The 24731-nt window shown below is 37.0% G+C and overlaps 1 protein-coding gene across 1 annotated transcript; it reads right to left on the reverse strand.

Annotated features, from left to right (window-relative positions):
- Positions 1-708: 708 nt before the first annotated feature.
- On the reverse strand, positions 709-24495 carry CCDC39 (coiled-coil domain 39 molecular ruler complex subunit). Its single transcript, XM_087933514.1, has 20 exons — positions 24198-24495; positions 22079-22198; positions 20644-20790; positions 19394-19552; positions 18561-18653; positions 18333-18461; positions 17912-18103; positions 17396-17499; positions 15843-15975; positions 14269-14463; positions 12758-12922; positions 11423-11560; positions 10454-10662; positions 8146-8269; positions 7350-7509; positions 5208-5314; positions 3774-3914; positions 3428-3607; positions 2544-2617; positions 709-998 (listed from the first exon to the last, which is right to left on the reverse strand). The coding sequence occupies exons 1-20, from the start codon at positions 24345-24347 to the stop codon at positions 851-853; spliced, it is 2868 nt and encodes a 955-aa protein (XP_087789640.1). The 5' UTR covers positions 24348-24495; the 3' UTR covers positions 709-850.
- Positions 24496-24731: the final 236 nt, after the last annotated feature.

A 24731-nucleotide genomic window follows, 5' to 3' on the forward strand; every position in this document is an offset into this window, starting at 1 on the left:
TCACTGATAGAAAAGACAAGGAGTCAAGTTGGCATGTGGGGTTACTACTGGCAACCTCTAAGGACAGGGCCGTGGGCCAGACGCCGTACCCACGCCTTTTAGGAAAGGGGAAGGAGGGGAGGGGCTGGCAGGTGGGCGGGGCTTCGGCAACATTCACTCCATAAGACACATGGATATTTCCACCCACTTTTCGTTGGGAAAAAAGTGCATCTTATAATGTGAGAAATATGGTACATTTTCTTGGTTTGTTCTTCCCTTCATAAGATAAAATGCACATAGAGCTGGTGCTTATTGGCTCTTGGATAACGCTGAAAGAGACTGGTGACCCTTTAGATCAGGGGTGTCCAACCTTGGCAACTTTAAGACTTGTGGACTTCAACTCCCAGAATTCCTCAGCCAGCTGGCTGAGGAATTCTGGGAGTTGAAGTCCACAAGTCTTAAAGTTGCCAAGGTTGGACACCCCTGCTTTAGATGATCCTGGAGAAGTCCTAGCAGCAGCTGGGGATTGTGGGATTTGTAGTTTAGCAACAACCGAAATGTAGGAGTGCTCTAGTTCAAATTCAAGTGAGAGGACTGAAAAAGAGTTAAATAGACATTTCTAAATATGATAAATGACTTATGGAGGAGTGGTAAGATTGTGACTTTTTACAGATTGTTACCAATTTTTTATTATTAAGGCTTAGGTTTTGCTATAAAAATAAAACTCAGTTCATCCTAAAACATTTATTCCAAGTGAAAGTAATTAATCCACGAACATAAATTAATTTTAGTTGTGTAGTCAAACATGCTGTAGCTTAGCAGATAACTCTGAATTCTTAAAAACTTTGACTGCAACAGAAAAAAACAAACCCTAATATGGGCTTTTGCTACGAGAGGATGTGGTAGCGCTACTCTGGCTAGAAGGACGAGAAGCAGGACTTGGAGGTTCAGGACTGGGGTCCAAAGTCAGAGATACAACTTTGGTATGTGGTTGACCGGAATGTGAGCTCTTAGAGGACCTAGAGAACAAGGAAACAATTACATTACTCAAAAATCATGCAAGTGAAATACAAAATAAAACGCCATGTTCTTATCACCATAAAGAATGCCTTGTCAAATAACATATTAATGGGAAGCAGTTTTAAATTTATTTAATTGCCAATGAAACCTAGTTTAGGCCCAAACTATCCCCATTTTTACAAAATGTAAGGGAATGTTTCTGAACTCTGACATTAAATTCTGTGGGGATAAAACCAGTCAACAAGTCTGGTAATTATTTCACTGTTTTCAACACATTTAGAGTTCAATGTCAATGCTAGTGCCTAGATTCTCCCCCATTTTTAAAGATGGGATTATTTGCATTCCTTCACTTTTCTAAGATACACTTTATCTGTTCTTGGAGATTTAAACTCATTTGCAATAGATAGAGAGAAACATGATCAGGAAGTAGCTATTTCAAGTTTCAACCTTTCCCTCATACTCTTCACCAGTGGCCCCCAACCTTTTTTGTACCACGGCCCGGTACAAAATGTACAAAATGATCCACGGACCGGTACCAGCATCAGCACGCACAACCAAGGCAAGGCAAGCCAAGCGACCGGCCAGCCATCCGTCCCCCGTTTCTCCCCGCCACCTTCAACTCCTCCTTTGTACCTTCTCGCAGTCGATGGGCTCTTTCTTAATCTCCTCCTGAATAACACGAGACTCCACTGCCATTGGGACAGCTCTTCGTTCGAAGCTGCCCCCCCCTTCAACAAAACTAAGGCGCGAGGATTCCTTCAGCACCCAAACGCCGCTTTCCAACCGATGGCCGACAAGCTCAACCGGAAGCACTTTCTCAAGCGCCGTCGAAACAAGATGGCAGCGCCCAAGCAAAATAGGCGGCCGGGTACAAAATGATCCACGGATCGGTACCGGTCCGGGGCCCGGTGGTTGGGGACCCCTGATCTTCACAATTATCTGACCTATTTGACCCAGTGTGGTTTCAGAAGGTTTTCTAGAAGCCCTGGCATATATTTTGGCCAAGGTCCTCATTGCTGCTAGAAATAGGGTTGCTGCAATAGTCGTTAAGTGTGAAGACTGGCAATCAATCACGTTTTTCAATGTCATTGTAACATCAGTCACTAACAAATGGCTGTAAGTTGAGGACTTCCTGTATAGTGAAATGTTCAATTTTTTCCTAAAGGAACCCTCCTGCTTTCTGAGCTCTTTTATTTCTACAGTATCACTCAGTCTTACTGGACTTCTGAAATCTGAATACTTGTAATGTCGAATGTAAATCCTTCTCCCTTTCCTCCCTTATTAAGAAACTGTAACTTACAACTGCTATATTCTCATGATGGGAATCATCCCAGCAGGTGCCATTTATTTCATATAAATTATATTTGCTTTGTTTGCAGCATTTACTGGCCAATTTAGAATTTGCATTCCACAGTTAACTCTCGATTGATGGACTTGACCCTATATTTCATTGTGTAACAAACAAGTCATGGGCAACTTCTTTATAACCCCCTGTCTCTAAGCACATTCATGGCTACGTTATTGGACTCAATGGTATCACTCACCCAATGGAAGCTGAGCCATGAACACTTCGAACACTGAAGTGAGAAGCAGAAGCTGTAGGAAGATGTAAGGAAGCCTACCAACAAATAAACAGGTTTGATGAAGTCTGCTATAAATCTATAGGAATAAAAACACTACCTTTATTTTATGGTGCTAATTAAAATGGCTGCATAGCTTAGCAAAGTACTGAGTTATTCGAGCTTCTCTACTATTCTTATCTTCATTTCTACCGATTCTACTAAAGGTTGCTTCATCTTTGCTAGGCTAAATTAAAATTAAAATGAATATGGTTTCATGTTGATTTGTTACCAATCAGAATTAGAGGCCTATCAGATATTGATGATAGGGCAAGCTTGCAATTATTGTAAAAGAGAATCTCTTTGCTTTGATGAATCAGCATTCCCCAATCTGATGCCCTATAAATATGTTGAAGTTACCTTCCTATCAAAGTGGTCCCTATTGTTCTACTTGCATTTTTACACGCTTTCGAACTGCTAGGTTGGCAGAAGCTGGGACAAGTAACGGGAGCTCACTCTGTTTACACGGTGCTAGAGATTCGAACCACTGACCTTTCTGATCGACAAGCTCAGTGTTGTAAACAGCTTAGAGAGGGATATAAAGCAATGAAGTGCTTGAAGTGCTATATAAGTCTAAGTGCTATTGCCATTGACTCAGCCTTCTATCCTTCCGAGATTGTGGGGGACAATATGCTGACTCTGTAAACTGCTTAGAGAAGGATGTAAAGCCCTGTGATGTGGCATGTAAGTCTACTGTTAGAGACACTGATTAAAAATGATCCAGTGTGATATTTGCACACTGTTACTAAGGGAGCAGCATATGCATTTTTGCACTGAATTAAGATTGATTAAAACAACTAAAGTGATACCTGTCCAAAGTATTGTTGGAAGACTTTATGTAATTCTGGATGTGCTTCTGAAATATCAAGCAGCATTTTATCTACGTATTTGCTGAAGTCCTTCAGCGCACGAAGTTCAATGTCTTTTTCTTCTGGGATTTGTGACTGAGTGTCCCGTAGTGCTCGAATTTCTCGGGTTAATCGGGAAACCTTTTTAGACATGCAAAAAAAAAAGAAAAAGATTTAAAGCAGAATATTACCAGTTCATATTTATATTAAAATGTTTTATTTTAGCTACAACCAATCATGTTTACCCCAACTATGATTTTATTGAGTTCTAAATTAAACTGAATATATTATAGTAGTTTAAACTAACCTGTTTTGAGACTCTTTCTATTCTGGGCTTCTGATCATCTATTTCTCTGATTAATTTCAAAACATTTGCATGTTTATCTTTTTTTTTTTCCTGGAGAAGGACCTCTTTTTTCACAAGAGAGTCAAAATTATTTTGCATAGTCTAGAAAAACAAATGTATATATAACTCTCTTTAGAAATTTCTTTGAAACAATCCAATCAACAATCAACATAAAATAAATATGAATAAATATACACAATAGCTTGAATATGCATTATCACCTCTCTCTAAAAGATATAACCCAGAAACAAATAATAAAAACAACCTATTTTTATTATTTTTAGCTGAAACTAAAAAAATTGCTTTCTTCATATATCAACTTTGAAAAGTTCCTTTTGTTGGACTAGGTCAATAAAAGGGTCAGTTACCACAGTTTATTTAGTGACTGTTCGAAGTTATAGCAGCACTGAAAAAAGTGACTTATGACCATTTTCATAGTTACAATCACAATCATATGATCTAAATTCAGGTGCTTGACAACTGACTCATATTTATGACGGTTGCAATGTTCTGGAGTCATGTGATCCCCTTTTGCGACCTTCTGACAAGCGAAGTCAATAGGGAAGCCAGAATCACTTAACAACCATGTTATTAACAACTGCAATGATTCACTTAACAACTGTGGCAGAAAAGGTCATAAATTGGAAACAAAACTCGCTTAACAAATGTCTTACTTAGCAACAGAAATTTTGGGCCCCATTATGGTAGTAAAATCAAGGACTGCTTATATCTATTTAGGAATAAAAATGTATAAAATATAAGATGCATATGAGTAACAGTATTTAGCCAGTTCTGGTGTGAGAGAAATATATCATCTTTACACATTTGAGACTGCAGTTTACTGTCATATTTCCTAACAACCCATTTCCATGGCATGAGCCAAGGTGGTGCAGTGGTTAGAGTGCAGTACTGCAGGCTACTTCTGCTGCAGTACTACACTCTAACCATTGCGCCACCTTGGCAGTCAATGGGAATTTAGCAGTCTCAACAGGCTCAAGGTTGACTAAGCCTTCCATCCTTCCAAGGTCTGAAAATTGAGGACCCAGATTGTTGCGGGGGCAAATATGCTGACTCTGTAAAACCGCTTAGAGAGGGCTGTAAACCACTGTAAAGTGGTATATAAGTCTAAGTGCTATTACTATTCCTGCAATTACTACTACTAAATGTCCACCTAAAACTGCACACTGATTTTGGGCTTAATTGCACCAGGCATGATACAGATCTAAAACCACCTGTAGGAATGTTGAAAAACAGCCCTTCTGTGACACAAGCCCATCACTGTCATGTTTGTATGGTATCATAACGTACAAAGGTGTGTGAGAATGTAGACAGATACAAATAGCGTGTTCTAAGGAAAAATAAATCTGGATCTGAAGAATCCAGTCACCTCTTTACCTGAATATCCTCTTGAAGCTCCTTGATCTGCCTTCGCTTATATCGATGTTTCTCATCAGTAGCTCTCTTTTCTTCTTCCAGTTTTGTTTTTTCTTTAAACTCATCACCTATGAAGTATTACTGGATATTGTAGACACTATGTGGAGACTACTTAGTCTATTTTCTAACACAATGAAATGGATACAGCTAGCCTGAAATAACATTTCCAATATGGGATACGTTACACAAACTTGGATGATATATATGCAATTAATTAAATGTCAGTGGGATTTTGAAGACATTTGAGCCACTGCTTGATTATCATTTAGTTAGCTCAAGAGCGTTTAGATAAACTTCCATTTTTTTCCTAAAAAAAAATTGTTTTCTTTTTTATGCTTACATTCTTTCAAGAAATCTTATATATTAATTATAACAATGCATAATCATAAATAATAGAGCCAGCAGAGGGAGCAAAAGCTAAAAGAAAATAGCTTTCCAGAACGTTATTCTGAAGTCCTACTGTAGTATTGGTGCGCTATGAATAGGGAAGACTGTGTGTTTTAATTGAACACTTTTTGTCTCATTCTAAGTGCAGAATTCACTGTCCTTTGCTGTAAATAAATTTTCATTTTATTTTTTTAGTAATACTTCATAATATGAAAAAATGCTTATCAAATCAAAAGAAAAGGCTATTTGGCCAAAAGCCATTTGTATTTCAGTTCCCAGCTATCATGTTTTTACAAGGCTCTTTCTTAATAGGAGTTTGATGGGCCATATATTAAGTTAAATACTTCTGAAAACTTTGCAATCAGCAACTCCTTTCCCTGCAGTTGTGATTTACCCAGCATGTTCCTTTCTGGCTGTTTTCAAGTGATTGCACTGTGTAGACTTTAAAGGAGAATATTTGTAGCTCAGGGTTGCAATGCGGGGTCCCTGGCGCTTTCTGGGTTTGCTTGTTTTCTTCCAGATGTTTTATTATCCAATTGGGTAACATCATCAGTGCTAGTTATATTATATCCGTATATTTTATAAGTAACAACTAACATTTTAGCTAGACTAAGACAGGGGAACTAGTATAGATGACCAAATACGTGTGAGATTGTTCTCTTGGCAACTGTATATTGTAGACGTCAAAGGTATGGGTCATCTATGCCTAGCGCTGCCAAGTCAACAAAACCTCTTATGCTATATTATATATAAAAAAAACATTGCGACTCTGGAAAAATGCAGATGAGAGTGACAAAGATGATTTGGGGAGGGGGGGGGCTGAAGACTAAAACATAGGAATAACACTTGCAGGAATTAAGTGTGTCTAGTTTAAAGAAAAGAAAGAACAGGGGTGATACGATAGCAGTGTTCCAATATTGGAGGGGCTGCCACAAAGAAGACGGGGGACAACCTATTTTTCAAAGCAATGGATGGAAGCTAGTCAAAGAGAGAAGCAACATAGAACTAAGGAGAAATTCCCTGACAGTAAGAACGATCAACCAGTGGAACAACTTGCCTTCAGAAATTGTGAGTGCTCCAACACTGGAGGATTTTAAGGAAGGACTGGACAACCATTTGTCTAAAATGATGTAGGGTCTCCTGCCTGAGCAGGGGGTTGGATTGGAGACCTCCAAGGTCCCTTCCAACTCTGTTATTCTGTTATATGTGATGAAGATTCCATCCAAATACATGTTGCAGTTAGGAGGGAAGGGGGGTGGGGGGTGGGGAAGGAAGGCAAATAGAGTTACTCAGTCCTGAAAATTATAAATTCAATTGCACTGGAAAGGGAAGCACAATTTCTATACCAAAAACATCATTTGTAGTTACAAGTATTTTACACATATGTGTGTACAGTATGTATCTTTATCCAATTTATAGCCTGCCTTATTTCATCTACTCCAGACATATCCACATAGCAGCACTAGGAGATAAGTTATACTTTTAATAATGATTTGCCAAAGTTATCCAGCAAGTCAGGATTCCCAGAATGCCCATGGCTATCTTCACCACCACAATACTATCACAATACTGTCCTATCTGGATTTTTTTTCTCATCCCCAAGGGTTTAGTAGAAAGGCTGTTTTATTTACAAACACATGTACCATACTCAATGCAGCTCCTTCTCATCCTTTTTTGCTCTTACAGCTTGCACATAAAGCCATAAAATGTACTTACTTTTCTCTACAACTTGCTTGAATGAGTTCCTGTATTGGCTGTTACAGTTATTAAGTACATGCAGAGTATTTTCTAGGGCTATACATTCTTTCTCAGCTTTTTGGATCTTTGCATCCAAGGTATCTCCTTCACGCTGAAGGTCTTCCTTCTCCTGTGCAGCCTTGAAATAATGTAAACATTCACATTAAAAAGAAAAGCTGAAGTTATTCTGTGAGTAAATGCTCTAAGTTCTAAGTTTGTGCTTCGTGACTTCAGTGACAGCATCCTAATCTCCTTATCTTCTTTGGCATCTTTTTCAAGTGCCTTCATTTTTCCAAGTGTCAGAGACTTTTACAATGACCCTGGCCTTCATATTATGTATACAACATATTTAAGTTTTAGTTAATCTTTCCACTATATAGTGTCTTGCTTTCATTTTACACTAAATTATCTGTTCTTCGTGCAGTTCAAAGTATTCTCAAAGATTTGCTCTAGCAGCAGAATTCAAGGATTTAATTTCTCTTTATTATTATTTCACTTTGCTCACCCTTCTTGATGGTCAGTCATATTTTACAATCATATTTGTATAACTGGGATAAACCATGGAGTTCCTCCTACTTATTTTTGTTGTCAGAAAGATAATTCTTCACTTTAATTTTATCCCAACATGTCAATCTTTCTCTTAAGTAGCATCTCTTTATTTCATGTTTATAGTCCACATCCCAATAATTTCCCAACTATTTCTAAAAATGTTATAATTTCTAAAAAAAACCCAGGGTTTTCAAGCTATCATATCAAATCCAAGTAAGAAGTTTACCTTTATAACATAATAAGCCTGAGTTTTCTCTTCTTCTCCTTCTGGAGGCATCATGACAATGGTAACAATTTCATATCTGCTTTTCAGTTTCTCAATTTTACTCAGTCGCTCATGAAATTCTGAACTAATTAAAGGAGAAATAGAAAAATAAGGCAACTCAGATGTTTGACAGGAAAAAAAAGTGTTTTACTTTTATTTAGGAACTTACAAACTGCATCAACTGAGGCTACACAGTTCTCATGGCTCTCAAACATGAGATGATTTTCCTTAAACTAGGTCTGTCTTTCCCCTTTTGTTTTTGTAAAAGAGAGAACATGGTTAGCTGTGAAGCATGTAACTAAAATCGTTTCAATCAAATCTTTTAAAATCTTTGTATTGATCCCTCTTTTTATTTGATCTTCTGGGTTCTTAAACTCTGGCTAAAACATGGAAGCCAGTAAAACAAATTAGAGAAGGGCAACTGGAAACACATAATAGTCTTTAATCATGTTATTAGAGGAAATAATCAAAATATTATTTGATAGTTCAACAAGACCAACATGTAACATGGAGGGACAAGACACAATATATACTGCTTTTTCACAAGTGAGTCCCAAACTTTATAAAAAGCAACTCTGAGGAAGTTTTTGCTTCCAATAAGACAGCTGATTAACCCAAAAGAGAGTGAGTGATACAGCAATAATTAAGGTGCGCTCCCAATTCTACTTTTTCAAGGAAGGCAAAACGGTATTACACTGCAGATCCCTGCATCATGGGGAGTAACTATCTAGTGAATCTTACCCAAATATTTAAAGGTTGGCATTTCAGTCCTACAGCTGCAAAAACTGCCCCCTGCTGATTATATCTTAATATTGCCACTGCTAGAAGAGAGTGAGCAACAGCAGGAAACAACCTCAAATCAAATTATATGCAAGTGCCAATTAGAAATGTAATTATCAACGGAAAAACACAGAGTCTGCCTCTTTGGCGAAAGTGTAGGCTCCAGTCATACTAAATCACTCTAATTTCCTATTGCGTGGGTTGTAGATGGAGGAGGAGGGTGGGGAAAAGGCTGCCAGATCAGCTGGCTGAGTTGTTCATTTCCCAGTTGGGTTTAACCACCCGCTGCACACAGAGTCTTGTTTCTTGTTATTTAAAGTTGGAGAAAGCAGGACTTTCTAGACCCTAACTTGTGACTGGTAATTTACTGCCAAGTGTTTTAGATTCTTTTCTGTTAAGACATTTAAGACAATTCTGCAGGAGAGAATTTTGAGAGTTAAGCATCTGCTTCTGCCCTACAGGTAGTCTTCGACTTACAAGTTCATTTAGTGACCATTCGAAGTTTCAACGGCACTGAAAAAAGTGACTTATGACCTTTGTCCACACTTATGACCATTGCAGCATTCCCATGGTCACCATGATTTACATTCGGATGCCAGACCACTGGACCATATTTATGATGGGTTGCAGGGTCCCAGGGTCATGTGATTCCCCTTCTGTGGCCTTCTGACAAGGAAAATCAATGGGCAAGCCAGATTCATTTCACAAACATGCTACTACTAACTTAATAACTTCAGTGATTTCCTTACCAGCCACAGCAAGGAAAATTGTAACATGGGGCAAAAGTCACTTTAGAGAATTCTCACTAGGCAGCATAAACTTGGGGCTCAATTGTGTTCGTAAGTCAAGGGCTACCCGTACTTCTTGCATTTTAGTGTCAGATAAAGGAAATCTGAGGGACCGCAAGAATGTTTTATAAAAAGATGAATAAATGTAATTTCAAAGTTTGCAGATGAAGAGCAAGCAAATCCTAAGTTAAATCCACTCTCAGCAGACCTTTAACTAAAACAGTAGCTGAGTTCAACATTGAGTGTTAGATTTAGCTTTGTGTTTTACCCAACTTCTATGCTTTGGACTTAGCACGTTATGTTAATCAGGCTTCTATGACCTGTTCGCTAAATCACAGCAAGAAACTAAGGCTAAGGTGATACGACACCCCAGAGATATTAAATGAGAGGTTTTGCAGCTTCTTCAAGGAAAACGTGGAATAATGCAGTAAGAAAATAAAGCGTACTATCGGTTGTTCTGAAACTATGAATACTTGTGTTCACTAAACTATCGATGGGGTGGAAAACAGGCTGAGTATTCTCTAACCACTAAGAGATGGACAAGTTGTTCTTCCATGCAGGTTAAGAGGCTGTTGAGATGTTAGTCATTAGGAGATGCTCAAAGGCGGAATACATGACCTGGGCAATTCTTACAGAGTCTCTGAATACTACATACTCTCTTGAAAGCAGACACTGGTTCTCAGCTTCGTGGAGTGATTTACCTCAGAGTCTGACGCTCTTGCTCAATGAGTCGTGTCTGAGTCTCAATCATTTCCTTATGAACTTTGATATCGGCCATTCTCTCCTCCATTGCTGTTTTTAACTGCTGTTTCCGTTTCTCAAGGGAGAGCACTTTCTCTGCCTTATTGTACAGCAAATCTCTTACCCGTTTCAGTTCCAGCTTTAAGAGGTTGTCTTCAATCATCAGATCCTTCCATTGAGAGAACAGAAAGAACATAGGCATCATGAGTCAGGTGCAAGTCACAGCCTTCGGGTGATGACATCACAACACACACGTTGTCATTTGCTCAACCTGACTCCCCTCAGATGCCCAGGCTTAGAAAAACATGATTTTTGTTTTGAAAGCATTGAAGAAGCTAAGTGTGACGCAGAAATATACCAATTAGTCTGACAGAACTAGCCAAAACACTAGGGGTGGGATTCTACCAGTTTGCTAGAACCGGTTGTTAACATTCTAAGCAGTTCGGAGAACCGGTTGTTAGAAGAAATTACTGGCCTAATCCTGTAAGGAAGGCAGGAAGGAAACATTCTGGTGTTGCTTACAGAAACTGCCTCTCTGTTAACCCTTATTACATTCTTGGCAGGACTAGACTTCCTGTCTCTGGAACTTCTCTGGAGTTTTTTCCCCTCCTTTGCTGGTACTTTGCTTGTGTGGAGTGACCATTCAATGTTACAATGGCACTGAAAAAAGTGACTTAAGATCATTTTTCACACTTACGACTGTTGCAGCATCCCCACAGTCATGAGAGGCTAGGTGAGGAGATGCATGCCTTGATGTGAGTGATGTTGAGTTGGCTATGCCCACCAACTAAGCCATGCCCACAGAACCAGTTGTTAAAAAATTTGAATCCCACCCCTGCAAAACACTCATTTCAGACAGTGAAGTTGTTATGTATTAAGCACTTTTTTCAAAACATTTAAACGTAGCATTTGAAAAATAATAATCGCACCTGCTTTTCTGCTCTGGCTTTTTTTAATAATTTGTCCGATTTATCTGTGAAAAGGTTTATCTCATCCAGTCTAGTATTCAAACCAACCATTTCTTCTCCAGTTTTATCTATGGCCAATTTGCTAAAATGGATTTCACTCTGGAAAAAAACAAATACAAAAACTCCTTTTAGTTTAAATCAGGGATACATTAAACAAAAGTCATTCATGTTAGGAGGCATACTTTCCAATATCTCATCTTACTATTTTTTGTTAGGTTACACAAGACAACGCATGTGTTATCATTTTAGATAATTCTTTAACTAACATTGGAATATTGGAATCTTCCTTTCTTCCTTCCCTCCCATTCTTCCCCCTTCCCTTTCCCTTCCTTGCTTCCTCCTTTTTCCTTCTTTCATTTCCTCCTTCCCTTCCTTCTTTCCTTTTCTCATTCTTCTCTTCCTTCCTCCAGCCCTATTCTTTCCTACCTTCCCTCTCTCCTCCTTCTGTTCCTTCCTTGCTCCTCTCTCCCTCCCTCCTCCTTTTCCTTCTTTCCTCCCTCCCTCCCTCCCTTCTTGCTCCTTCCTCTCTGTCATTTCCTTTCCTTCCCCTTTCCCTCCCCTCCCTCCTTGCTCCTCCCTCGTCCCCTCCCATCCTTTCTCCTTCCCTCCCCCTCCCAGAAAGTAGGAAGTGGTTGCTGCTTGGGGTGAGCAAGGCAATGCATGTCATGGTGTGATCTCAGAGGGATCTGTGGAAGATGCTCCACTGACTTTCTCCCTATAAACCTTCCACAAGCAAAGGAAAATGACAGGAACATTGACAATCATAGCAATACCTCCTAGGTTCCTCCTATGTTTCTGAGAAGCTGTCAGGGAATGTTGACAATCAGGATCATGTGACCACAGTTGACTGCAACAACGCAGTAACGGCAATGAACAGCAACAGCACAAAAATGGCAATAGGAGTAGCCTTAGACTTATATACTGCTTCACAGTGCTTTACAGCCCTGCAGTACTGCATTCTAATCACTGCGCCACCACAGCTCAGTGGCAATGGCAAAAAATCTTTCCAAATTTCATTCCCTTGGGAATAATGGGGTCCCAGCGTTCTGTAAGTTAGCCCATTTATTGAGAAATCTTTTCCCCGTGTTGCAGTTTTTCACCCAATTGAAAGTTACAAACTATCAAACAGATATACAAGAGTTTTATTAGTATATGAATTCATTTTCATTCCAAACATTTTAGTGGCATTTGTGGCATTTTCCGGGAAAACAGGATTAATGTAGATGATGAACAATTCTTTTAAATATTATTGCAATGCCACAAAGCATCTTCTCATGGGGAAAAAAATCACATTACCTGAAGTTTCTTCTCCTGTGACTGTAAAGTATTGAATGCCTGTTTCTTTTCGTCCATTATTTTTATTAGTTCAGCAAGTTTGCCTTCTAAAATTTGCCTCTCGTCTGTGTTAAGTTCCCCCTTCAAACGTGACAGCCGTCTCTCCACTTGCTGTATGTAAAAATCCTATTCAAAGATTTCAAGCAAGAAAGAAATTAGCAGAAAAATCCCTGGTGATTAACCGCCTAAAAATAAAATGAAGCATTCCTAAATAGGGAGGCTTCTAGCTGAGTAGGTCGTCCTCAGGTTACGATGGCAATTGAGACTGGAATTGCTGTTGCTAAGTGATGACATCACATTACCATGTCATTAAGCATGGCAATTCTGTCAAGCTCGGTTGCCATCATTAAGCGAAGATTATGAAGGTCATTAAATGAGGACCTCATGTGCCTGCAACTTCCCACAGGCCAGTCAGAAGTTGCAGTCACATGAAGTCTCGCTTTATGACCTGCACAATCCTCACTTCATGATGGCAGCTCGGACTGCTGGAATTGCCATTCTAAGCAACATGGTCACATGGCAGAGAGGGAACTTTGGAAATTGCCATTATGTGACCACAAGACATGATAAAGCAGCAAAAAATCCTAGGACTGTCATGAGTCCTGCTCATTCAGTACTGTGACAAGTTTGAACAGTTGATAAATGAGTGCTTGTAACCCAAGGACCACCAGTGATTTCAAAGTGGTGCACATGATTTATACATAAAATAATAGCAAGACTTGGATACATTCCTTTAAAAATAATTTGAAGCAGTCAAGGCCAATTTTTGAAAGAACAGAAAAAATGGATATATCCAATTCTCATTATTTGTTATGAGAATTATATGTGTAACTTCTCTGCAAGAGAAGTGATTACAAAAGCTGATTTGTGGATTGCACAACCCAATTTAAAACATATTCATTTCAAATTAAATGGAATTCTATTTCAAGCAAATTGTTTCCTAGTTATAAATGGCACCACTGATACCAATTAAACTTTATTTCAGGTAAATAGAATTTTACAACTGAAATAGTAGAATACTACATTTATTATTTCACAGTTTCACATACAATCTTACTCTAGATTTATTTTACAGACATGAAAAGTTGCACAATTGATTCCACAGAGGATACATATAAATAAGGGACTGATTAAATAATCTCTCCTCCAGAATATCCTGCTGGTGACATTTGCCACAGACAAAAGGTTTATAATTAGAGAATGAAAGGTCACTATCATGACCTTATCTAAACTTTTTTTAAAATCCTGTTTCCTAATCTTTCCAGTATCCTTTTGGGCATGATCTCCTTGGATTCTATCAGTTATAAACCAGTTGGATTAATTAGGAAAACAAAAACTGAAAGGCTTAATGGGTTTTGAAGTGCTATTAGTTTTTTTCTTTCTTCACTAATGCATATTGTTTGTGATTTACTGCCATCTTGCTATAAGATTAAATGAAATTCATATATCTACAGATATACACATAATCGTACCTGGTTATACATGAGTTCTTGCTGGCTAAGGGCTTGTATATCCAGCCGCCGTAATCGGTTCTTAAGATTTTTTTTCAGGCCACCACGTCCTTCAATTAAAGAGGTGATGCTCTTTTCATTTTCCTGAAGTGTTTGCAACTCCTTTGTTTTCTTGAAATGTGCATCTCTCAGTTGTAATGCCTGTGTTTCTTTCTCCTAATATTATTAGAATTACAATACATCAATGTGTATACATATTTGATACATTCTTTTTCTAAATTTGGAGTTGTAAAGATTAAGACAGACGTGAATCAAACAAAGTTTTGCTTAGGCTATTTCAGTAGCTTGGCCAAATTTTATGCTCTTTTACAGTATGGAGCTGTTCTGCTCTATTAATTCCTGATCTCTTTCATTAACATTTTCCTTTCCTTTCCTATTTCAGATGAGCCATATCCCTTTAGCCTAACTCTTCCTACTTTCTGGTTGCTTCATTTTCTTGAAGGGCAACAACGTAGGCCAAACATCACCTAATTTGCAAACCACTTCTTAAGAAAAGAAACAAATTGATATCTTTATAATCTTCAAGCTTCTTTTTTTCATATTATATTAGTAGGTGTGGCAAATAATATGTGTAATTAATTCTGATAAAAAGCTATGTTCCAGCTAAAAAAAAGACAAGAATGCTTCATTTTTATTAAACTGGAATTATTATGTTGCATTACCTTAGGTTATCAATCACCCATACCCAGAGGTTTGACTATATTACTTGCAAATATTATACACACACACACACACACACACACACACACACACACAAGCAAAATACGCTGAATTGACTTGCACCATATAAATGGTTTTAGGAATTTCATTTTTAAAAATTAAGGATCTGTACAGGTAGTTCCTTGACTTACGATCACAAATGAGATCTGTGAGACATTTGTTAAGTGAATTTTGCCACATTTTATGACCTTTCTTGCCACATTTCATTTTATGACCTTTCTTGCCACATTTCAGTTATTAATTTAGGAGCAGGGTTGTGAAGTGAATCTGGCTTCCCCATTGACTTTGCTTGTCAGAAGGTCGCAAAAGGTGATCACACAACCTCATGACACTGCAACTGTCATAACTATGAACCAGTTGTCCAGCATCTGAATTTTGATCATGTGATCATGGGGATGCTGCAACAGTCATAAGTGTGGAAAACGGTCATATGTGACTTTTTAAAATGCGTTGTAATTTCAAACAGTCACTAAACAAACTATAGCAAGTCAAGGATTAACTGTAAATAGCTAATGCACATTAAATAAATTTTACATGTCTGCAGGTTAGGGCTTAAAGCACATTCTACATTCTAAAGTACCACTTAAAGTAATTCCTATAAAAATATTATTAGAACATCCTACATGTCACATGATAGTATTAACAGATAGCAAAACCTATCCACTTCATCTGCCTACGTAACCTGCAATATCTGGAGCTTCTGGTTTCCATATCTTGGCCAAATCAACTGAAAACAATTATTTTAAATAGTATTTTGCAGACTTAAAAAAAAATAACAAAACAGACTGAAGGAATCTTTGAAAGGGTATTTTTACCTTCATAGTTTTTTCTTTCTCTTTTAATAGTTCCTCCATTTTGCATGCTTTTTCTTCTTCACTTAATGCTTGGTATGTCACAAATTTCAATTTATTTGCAAGAGTTTCATTCTGGTCCCTAATTAAGTTTAGCCTAAGTGAAAAAGTGTTATTACATATAAATGTCTGAGTACTGTACAGAAATTAAAATTAAAATTATGCATATAATTATTAAAAATCACTTAAAACTGAAATGTGTTCTGCTTATTAGGTGCAAGACAAATATTGAACATTTTAAAAATAATTTTTAATGACAAAGTGATATGAAAACATACTATTCCATTTTATAATGCACTAAAAATCTTTTATTAAAAGAAATCTAACGGAAATCTCCTTGTGTCTACAAGCCATACTAATACTGACTCTGGGAAGAGGAATTAGATAATATTATTAATTTCAATTTATTACCACCTCTCCATTCCCAGAATATTCAAGACAGCTAATTAAAAAAACAGTCATCTGAAAAGAGATAGCATCTAGTTAAAATCAGCAGTCAAAATTACATCAATCCAACTCAAAGGCCTTTATATTATGTGGTTGATCCATACTACACTGAATTTTGAAGCAGACATTTTGCCCTGCAAAAAGGGCTACTAATATTATAATTTTTATTAACAAATGTAATAAATCTAGCTCTCCTTAATGGAAAAAGAAGAGATGGAATATGGAAGGAAAGCATAGAAATTTATGTCAGAAGATGTTGTCTAATGCTAGTAAAAATCTGTGAATGAGATAAGGTAAATGCCCAATCAAAACTCATCTGAAGCCATCCTAACTAGCTATGTATCTATCTTTTAGATTTCCATTTAGTTCAAATATTGGCAAGATTTGTACACTACCTTTTACTAAAAAAAAAAAAGGAGTCCTTGCAGATTTTATTCCGCTAATCATTGCCAAATATAACGGGGGGGAGGATTGCTCATATCTGTTTCAAGGCTATTGAGCCAGCGATGTCCAAAGACATTTCTGTGTCATGAAGTCATGGAGTGCTATTATCTTCCCACCGAAATGGTACTTATCTATTCACATTTGCATACTTTTGAATTAGGATGGCTGGAACTGGGGCGAGGACAGGAGCTCACCTCATTGTGTGGCACCCAGGACTCAAACCTGGGATGCCGTCTTTCCAGCTGACATCTTAACCACTGAGCTATGTGCTGCTCAACATTTAACTAAGCCAGTTAAAATGAAATGGTGCATGAATATAATACAGCAGGCTAAATTAGTCAGATTTAGTTTATTGTGCTATGCAAATTCAGCTTGTTATATATTTTATGGTTAAATATTCTGTGTTAATGCCAAAATGGACTAATTTAATAGTCAAATTAAGTGTTATGTGACTGTAGCTGTTAAGCTACCTCATAAATTTAAGAAGTTTAAAGCATATAGCCAGATAGTTAGCTTTATAAATGAGGAAGCAAAAAAAATTGCTCATTTAGTAGAGGGCAACTTCCTAGCGCAGCATTGTTCAAGATCTATTTCAGGATTTTTTAAAGTATTTAATTAATGCATACCTTAAAGTTTTGTCCTGGATGTCTTTCTTAAGGTTGGCTACAAGGGTTCTCATCGATTCTAATTCAGAAGCTGTCCCATCCACAATAGCTTTTAGTGTATCCAACTAAACAATTGAAGAAGTGAAGTTATAAGGAACATTTGTGTTGTTCAGAAAGAACAATGTTATTTGCCCTTTTGCAAAATTCAGATATTTTATTTTAAAAACTATTTAAACAATTTTGCAGTTTAATAATTTGATGCTGGAAAAAATAATATTTTGGTAACATAAAATATTTTCTTTAATTTTACCATGTATCTATGCCTTCAGCAGCATTGTCATCCAAAGCTTTTGTGTGAATGTGAAATAAGCAAACAATCCTTACATTAATTTTATTGAAATTCTATTCTTATTCCTAATTCTAAGAGAAGATGTCACTGTAATCACAATCAGTACTAATGAAATGTTTACACATAGACTCTGACTTAAAAGATAATGAAGACTGTTATTCATATATATCAATTTATGTTTCACTTACCTCATTTTGAAGTGCCTCTCTATTATTTTCCTCTGTCTGGTATTCTAATCTCAGTTTGGCAGCTTGTCGATCAGCAATGGAAATTCTCTTCTCAAACTCTATGTTGTTCCCACTCTCATTCGCCAAAAATTGGACTTTGTCTTTAAGCACACTTTCCTTCACACGGATTGCCCTTCTTGCCTGTGCTAAAAGCTATCAACAGAATGTGAATGAATGAATTGGCAATAAACCAAATAACCTCAAACATTCTAACTAAAGTCTGTTTTCTGGTGATCTCACCAAATGTGCACTATAGAACAAGTTCTGTCACAAAAGAAAGCAGTTATCAAAAATTATACACATATGCATATACATATAGGAAGGCTCATTAGGTCAGATGATATTCCCCAATCAGAAACAAAATCCAAGAAAAAAAAATTACCAAGGCACAGCTATCTATTTCTTGATCCCGTTTCTGCATTTGTTCTATAGTGTTTTCCCACTGTCGGATAAGGTCTTGTCTTTCTTGGTGAACTCTGCGAAAGTCATCGGCTGTTTTGTCCAATTCGATCTGAAAGAGAATGGTATCAGTTAGCAAAATATGTTGCTTATAAGCAAATCTTAAAATGTTACAATAACATTAATTTTCTAAATGTGTTTGTGAACAAACCTGTGCAGCTAAGGTTTCTGTAAGTTCATTGTCAAGAATCCTGCGTTTATTATTACAATTAACTGTCAGTATCTCGATTTGTAGACTCAATTTCTGAAAATAAAGAATAATCAAGCTTATTCTTTTAAATAGTAACTCCAAAAATAAAATACTGCTAGGAACTGCTAAGCATTACCAACTGCTATATTGTTCAAAAGACCATTACAGAATCCTATGGGTTCAAGAAATCTCAAAGAAACAGTGATACCGACAGTTTACAAAGTAAGACATTTAAAACAAACCAAAGAAAAAAAACCATCACAAAATGGCACAGATAACTAGCCTAGAGGGATCCAAAGGAAAAGAAGGCTTCAAAAAAATAACTCCAGGGCCCTTCCAAACATCAGTAAGGTGAGGGTAGTTCAAAGCTCAGGGGTAACCTCTAGAGTAGGTGATCTTATTTCCCTGTAACAAAAGCCCTGTGATCCAAAGATTGAGTAGATTAGGATCTGAGTTTACCCACTTTTTCAACCAGCAATTTAACAGTTAGATCACACTGGCTAGTCCAGCAATCCTTCCAATTATTTTTCTTGAAATGCAAAAAGAAGAAAAAAGAATCTGCTATTTTCTTCCCGATTAGAAAAAAACAGGTTTTCAAAATGGTTCAATGGTAAAACAAATGAAAAAAAAAAGATGTTTGTAGATATCCACACATCTCCCATGCCCTAGCTAATTTGATACTCTGCCTCTTTCCTATCCAACCTGAAGCTACTGTAGAGCATTGAGAGATTTTCCATCAAAATAAAATTAGAATGGCATATTTTATAATTTTATGTGCAATATAACATACGTACTCTTAATTTTCCATCGTCTTGCTGTGCATATTTCTGGATTGTAAGTGCATCATTATCTTTATGAGCAGACTCTTCCAACCAAGCCTCTAAAGCTTGTTGGTCCCAGTTCATTTGGCACCGTAAGGCTTCCAGTTTCTGACTCAGCTTGAAAACATTATTCTAATGTTGATGGTAAAAAGAAAAATATATATTATATAAGGCAAAGGGAATATTCATATTGTTATTAAATCAATAAGCCTGTTATTATTACTGTTACAAATTTATGTATGGTATCTGGTTAAAAAAAACTTCAGCTTACACAATGGCAGAATTAAAGACGTCTCTTACATTTCTCTGTCACCAAATAATTCAAAAACTTAGATAACTTAGTCTGAACACAGCCACATTTACATGTCATATAAATAATTAATTTTGGTTTATTAAATATGAATGTACAGTGTGTGAATAATTTATTTTTCAGTATTTAACTCTGATGTTAAAACAAAATGAAAGGCATACATAACAACGTAAGTAAAGTACTTAAAATGCAACACATTCTTTTTGGAAACACTGTGGAACTCTAGAATGTTTTGTTCTTCTGGGTCCCCTGAACTTGCCATTCCCTATCACACGCTTCGATTGACACGATCTAGAATATTCCAAAGTTTACTAGAATTTCTAGAACTCCCAAATTTATTTTATCCTTTTAAAATGAAAGATTAAATACTGATACAAAGAAGGATTTCTATGGATTAATCAGATATAACTGAGGTCACTTTCCTGAGAAAAAACTTAGAATTGGGAAAGCAATAAGAAAAAAATATTTAAATCCAGCTTCCCCAGACTGGAACCTTCTAGACATGTTAAGACTACAAACCCCATGATTCTCCACACTAGGTGGGGATATGTAGTTCACTCAAGAGGCATCCCGTTGGGTAAGAATTTGAATCCTGCCTTTGCCTCCGTGATATAAAATATATTTTGCACTAGCTTCCAAATTCAATTCCTGGTATCTCCAATTAAAAAAGAACAGATAACATATGGACAATTAAAATGAGACCAATCAACTACTAGACCAAGAGAAAGTTATGAGTCAGTTTTCTATCTTCTATTGAACCAGAGGTACACACTGGAATGACTGCTCCAAAAACACTAATAAATGCACTGTTGTATTGTTTTCTTTGCAGCAACACAGGTGAAGAATAAGAGTTGAAAAAAATAGTCTTTCACAAAGTATTTTTCAGGTGCATAATGAACTATTTGAAACGTACCTCCTGACTATTTTTCTTCTCTCTTAGTGAAACCAAATCATTTTCCAGCTTTTGAATCTCAATCTTCAAGCGGCCCACTTCTCTCTCTGCAACAGCTTTAAAATGTTGCTCAGTTTCTATTTCATTCTGCCTCGCTCTGAAAAGACCCTTAAAAAACAAGGTTATTCATTACTTTGCGAGTTTAGTGAGCAATTATAATCTGTAAACCACTTTTAAAGTTTCAGTCTCTTGTTTAGGTATTAGAAATTTTTTAAAAAGGATGTAAAATTTAAAACAAAATATCCAAGGAATGTTGTTGTTTAATTGTAATAATCCCCTTAATTGGTATTTATATAAATATATGCATCTTCTATAAGAAGAAATGAACACTGACTCTCTCAGATCACTTTCAATTCTTGGAACACAAAAAATTGAGATGCAATTTTCAATCCATTGTTGTAGCATTCTGTAGCCCAGAACGGAAGAAATATAGGATTATTTATATTCATATAAGTTTACAGCTAAGAAGCAAGACTCAAGTGAACATTTTAATGATTTTAATGGATTTATGAATTAGCATGTGTTTTTTTATCTGCATATAGAAATAAAATTTTCTAATTTGCATACTTTTAATATTTTAATTGCTTTAGTATTTATCTTTTACGACCTGTAAGCTGCCTAGAGTCACCTTATAGGGAGGTTGGGCAGCATATAAATTTAATAAATAAACATATTGCCAAATAGCAACATTCCTTTCCCATATAAATTCACCCAGGTGTTATCTATCTAGAACTAACATACTAAATCCAATATGTAACTAAGCTCCTTTTTGTTTTATGGGCTATCATCTTATAAATATTTAAAATTTAATTATACATATAAAAAATATACTATTATTATGCCTCTGTTCATAAACTTTACAGATAAATAATATGAAGCAGAAATGAATCTATAGATTTTATAAATACAAATAAGGGAATATTTCCAGTATTTAAATATATTTATATAAATATAAAAAATAAAGACATAACAAGTGCCTTTATAAAGGGAGAAAAGTATAACTCCTATAGATTTGGGATAGTAAAACTCCATTTTAAAAGGGTTAAGTCACTATCATTTCATGACTGATTTCAAATAGTTATGCATAAGATTACAACTTCATACACCAATTTAGCATATTTGCCTTGAATCATATTGCATGTACTAAAATATCATGTAGTAACAACTGCTCATTAAGTTGGGCAATGCAATAAACTTACTGAAATTAAACAGATCTATATCTGCTCATTATTTGGGGGAGAAATTGCTTCAGATCTTTATATATGTTGCCAAATCCCATGACAGAAAGTTGGATCAATGAATAATACTTACAGCAAAAATCTTAGGCTAACAATAGAATAAATGCATATAAAATTATCCTTTATAGTGCAGGTGATCAAAATCTATAACCACTTACTTGCGTCAAATCAAACTCCTGCTTGACATTTTTCAAGTGTGAGGACATTGCTGTGATACGGTCTTCATAGTCAGACAACTGATTTTGCAAATTTGCCTTTTCTTTTTGCAACCTTTGCAACTGTAAAACAAAGATCAATATATTTCTTGTTACAAAATATCAGAAAATGGAAGCACACAAACAACAGGACTGGTGGAGTGGAAATATGCTTGTTCTGCAAAGATAAACCTCTGCAGGAATTATTTGGAAGAAAATTAATATTTTTCCCACACTGTGCTTTTTTTTAAAAAAAAATTCTCAACCAAATTCAAACAATTCAAATTGGAGGTTTAATAACATTAATAAAAACATATATCCCTACATTGTGTAAAAATGTAAGATAGAATGTTAAAATGTATAGTGAAACTAGTAGTAAAATTTTAAAAATATCACAACAGAATTAACAGATCATTAAAAGGTCTGAGGAAAAGGTCTATAAAGTGCCTATAAGTAGGACAATAAAGAGTGTATCTCGGTTAGAATGAAGTTCCTACCTCAAAGGGCTGCCACTGAAAAAGCTTACTCCTGGGAAATCTAAATCTATACCCTAAGCAGTCATTTTATTTAGACACACTCCCCATGGTATTAACCATGCCATTTTACTGGACTATATACAACCTGTAGATATACACCCAGATAGTTCAAGAATGTGGCCTTAGGAAAGGCACCTAGGATGATCTTACCGCAATCACACCAGAAGTTAGATTGTTAGCTTCCTTAGATATCGAATTATAATTCAAGAAGAGATTGGACTGCCATTTGTCAGAAAAGGTGTAGAGTTTCCTGCTTGGGCAGGGGGTTGGACTAGAAGAACTACAAGGTCCCTTCCAACTCTGCTAATCTGTAATAACATCTATCCCATTGCAATTCTATGGCTCCATCTTAAGGTGATTGTATTATGGTTTTATCTTTGTTTAAAATATTATCTCTTATGCTGTATTGTCATTATATATGATATATAGTATGATGATATGTATCATATATATCATATTATAAACACACACACACACATATATATATACACATATATACATATATACATATTTTATTCAAACCAAATTTGTATATCAGTGATTCTATAATATCTGTAGATGCCATATATTTTTAATAAATAAAAATACACCTGGACAGGTATACATGTGGACATAGACACATATATGCATAGAATTAAGCAAAATGGGCCATGTTTTGAATCAATACACTGAGCCCCAGTTGTTTTTATGTCAAACCAGGGAAAAGTCAGATTTGCCACCTGAGTCTGGATTAGTAAAATGGAAAGTGAGGGAGCCTTCCACCATGAGTCCTATCAAGATGGGGCAACACATTGTATTGTTGTTGTTGTTGTTATTATTATTATTTATATAGCCAACAATGTGTAAGCTGTGATTGATTTCAAGTTGTTCGCTATATAATAATTATTATTATATAGCTAGCTGCTCTGTAAGCTGATCTTAGCCTTCCTGTGCATAAAGTTCTTCCCCAAGAACCTAGCATATCATCATGTGCCTGGGTAGTTCATGTGCCTGGGTAGTACATGTGCACATCCGAACAGCAGCATTGCCTTTTGTAATTCACAGCTGGAATTTTTCTCAATGTGCAGATTATTACCATTTATCACAAATGCATGCACCAGGCAACTGTGCTTCTTCTGCCCCGTACTGATGATTATTGATTACATAATAATGTTGAGCTGGTTGGAAGGAGAGCACCCCAGAGGAGCTAATAAGGGGAAAGCAAAGCAAGGGGCAATAAGGAGCGGGTATCTCTTCCTCTCAATGGATATCCCGAGTTACAAGGAAGAAATGTTGCTGCAGTAGTTTAGCTCAGGCAAATTTGTTTGGGCAAACTAACAGCCACACAACTTCCCTGGAGATACACAAGGGACAGATAATACCCTCGTTCTCGGGCAAAAATATAAATGAGGAAGGCGGACTCTGCCTCATCGCCTTAGTCATCTTGAGAGGAGCCAGATTGTTGTTGTTGTTGTTTGCTCTTCCTTGGTCTGCAGCCCTCCACTGCCGGACCCTGCAACGAAATAAAGCGTGCCTTGAGTGCCACCCCGCCCCCTCCCGCCCCTTGCCTCTTCCTCCAGCGACTTGTTTTCTTCGTTAGCCACGGGAATGGCGAACCCATCGTCCCAGTCGAGTTCGGCCAGCACCAAAGCGGCAGAACCGATGACGGGGACGCCGCTCCCGCTCCCGCCATCGCCTCCACGACCTTCATTACTCATGGCGCCCCCGTCTCAATTTGGCCGTTGCGGCTGCCGGGCCGCCGTTGGTTGCCTTAGCAACAGCCAGAATGCGTTGCCTCGGCAACCGCCGCGCGCGGAGCTTCGAGTTCCGGTCCGTCCGTTTTCCCCGCCACACCACACCACACCCGGGCTGGCTCGCGCGCTTTCCTCCCTCCTCCCTTCCCAGCCTCTTGGCTGGTTGCAGCCGCTGTCACTCACCGCTGGGGTTGTCGAGGTTGATGGGAATTGTAGTGCTTGGGCTCAACAGGTGGCAGGCAATGGTCGGTTTTGGCTGAGCTGGGGACGACAGGTCTGTAGGTTAAGGCGAATCCAAGATACGAGACCACCAGGAAATGCCAGGGAATTACAAACAAACATCCAAAA

The sequence above is a fragment of the Pseudonaja textilis genome, chromosome 4 (assembly GCF_049901715.1).
Source record: "Pseudonaja textilis isolate UNSWEBS1 chromosome 4, rPseTex1.2, whole genome shotgun sequence".
NCBI lineage: Eukaryota > Metazoa > Chordata > Lepidosauria > Squamata > Elapidae > Pseudonaja > Pseudonaja textilis.

Excerpts from the sequence above, each read along its gene's own strand:
- CCDC39 (XM_087933514.1), bottom strand. The coding sequence starts at position 24,347 with ATGAGTAATGAAGGTCGTGGAGGCGATGGCGGGAGCGGGAGCGGCGTC. Across the intron at positions 18,654-19,393 it reads AAGACGATGGAAAATTAAGA|AAATTGAGTCTACAAATCGA; the intron begins GTACGTATGTTA and ends CTTTATTTTCAG. Across the intron at positions 18,462-18,560 it reads CAGAAACCTTAGCTGCACAG|ATCGAATTGGACAAAACAGC; the intron begins GTTTGTTCACAA and ends ATTCTCTTTCAG.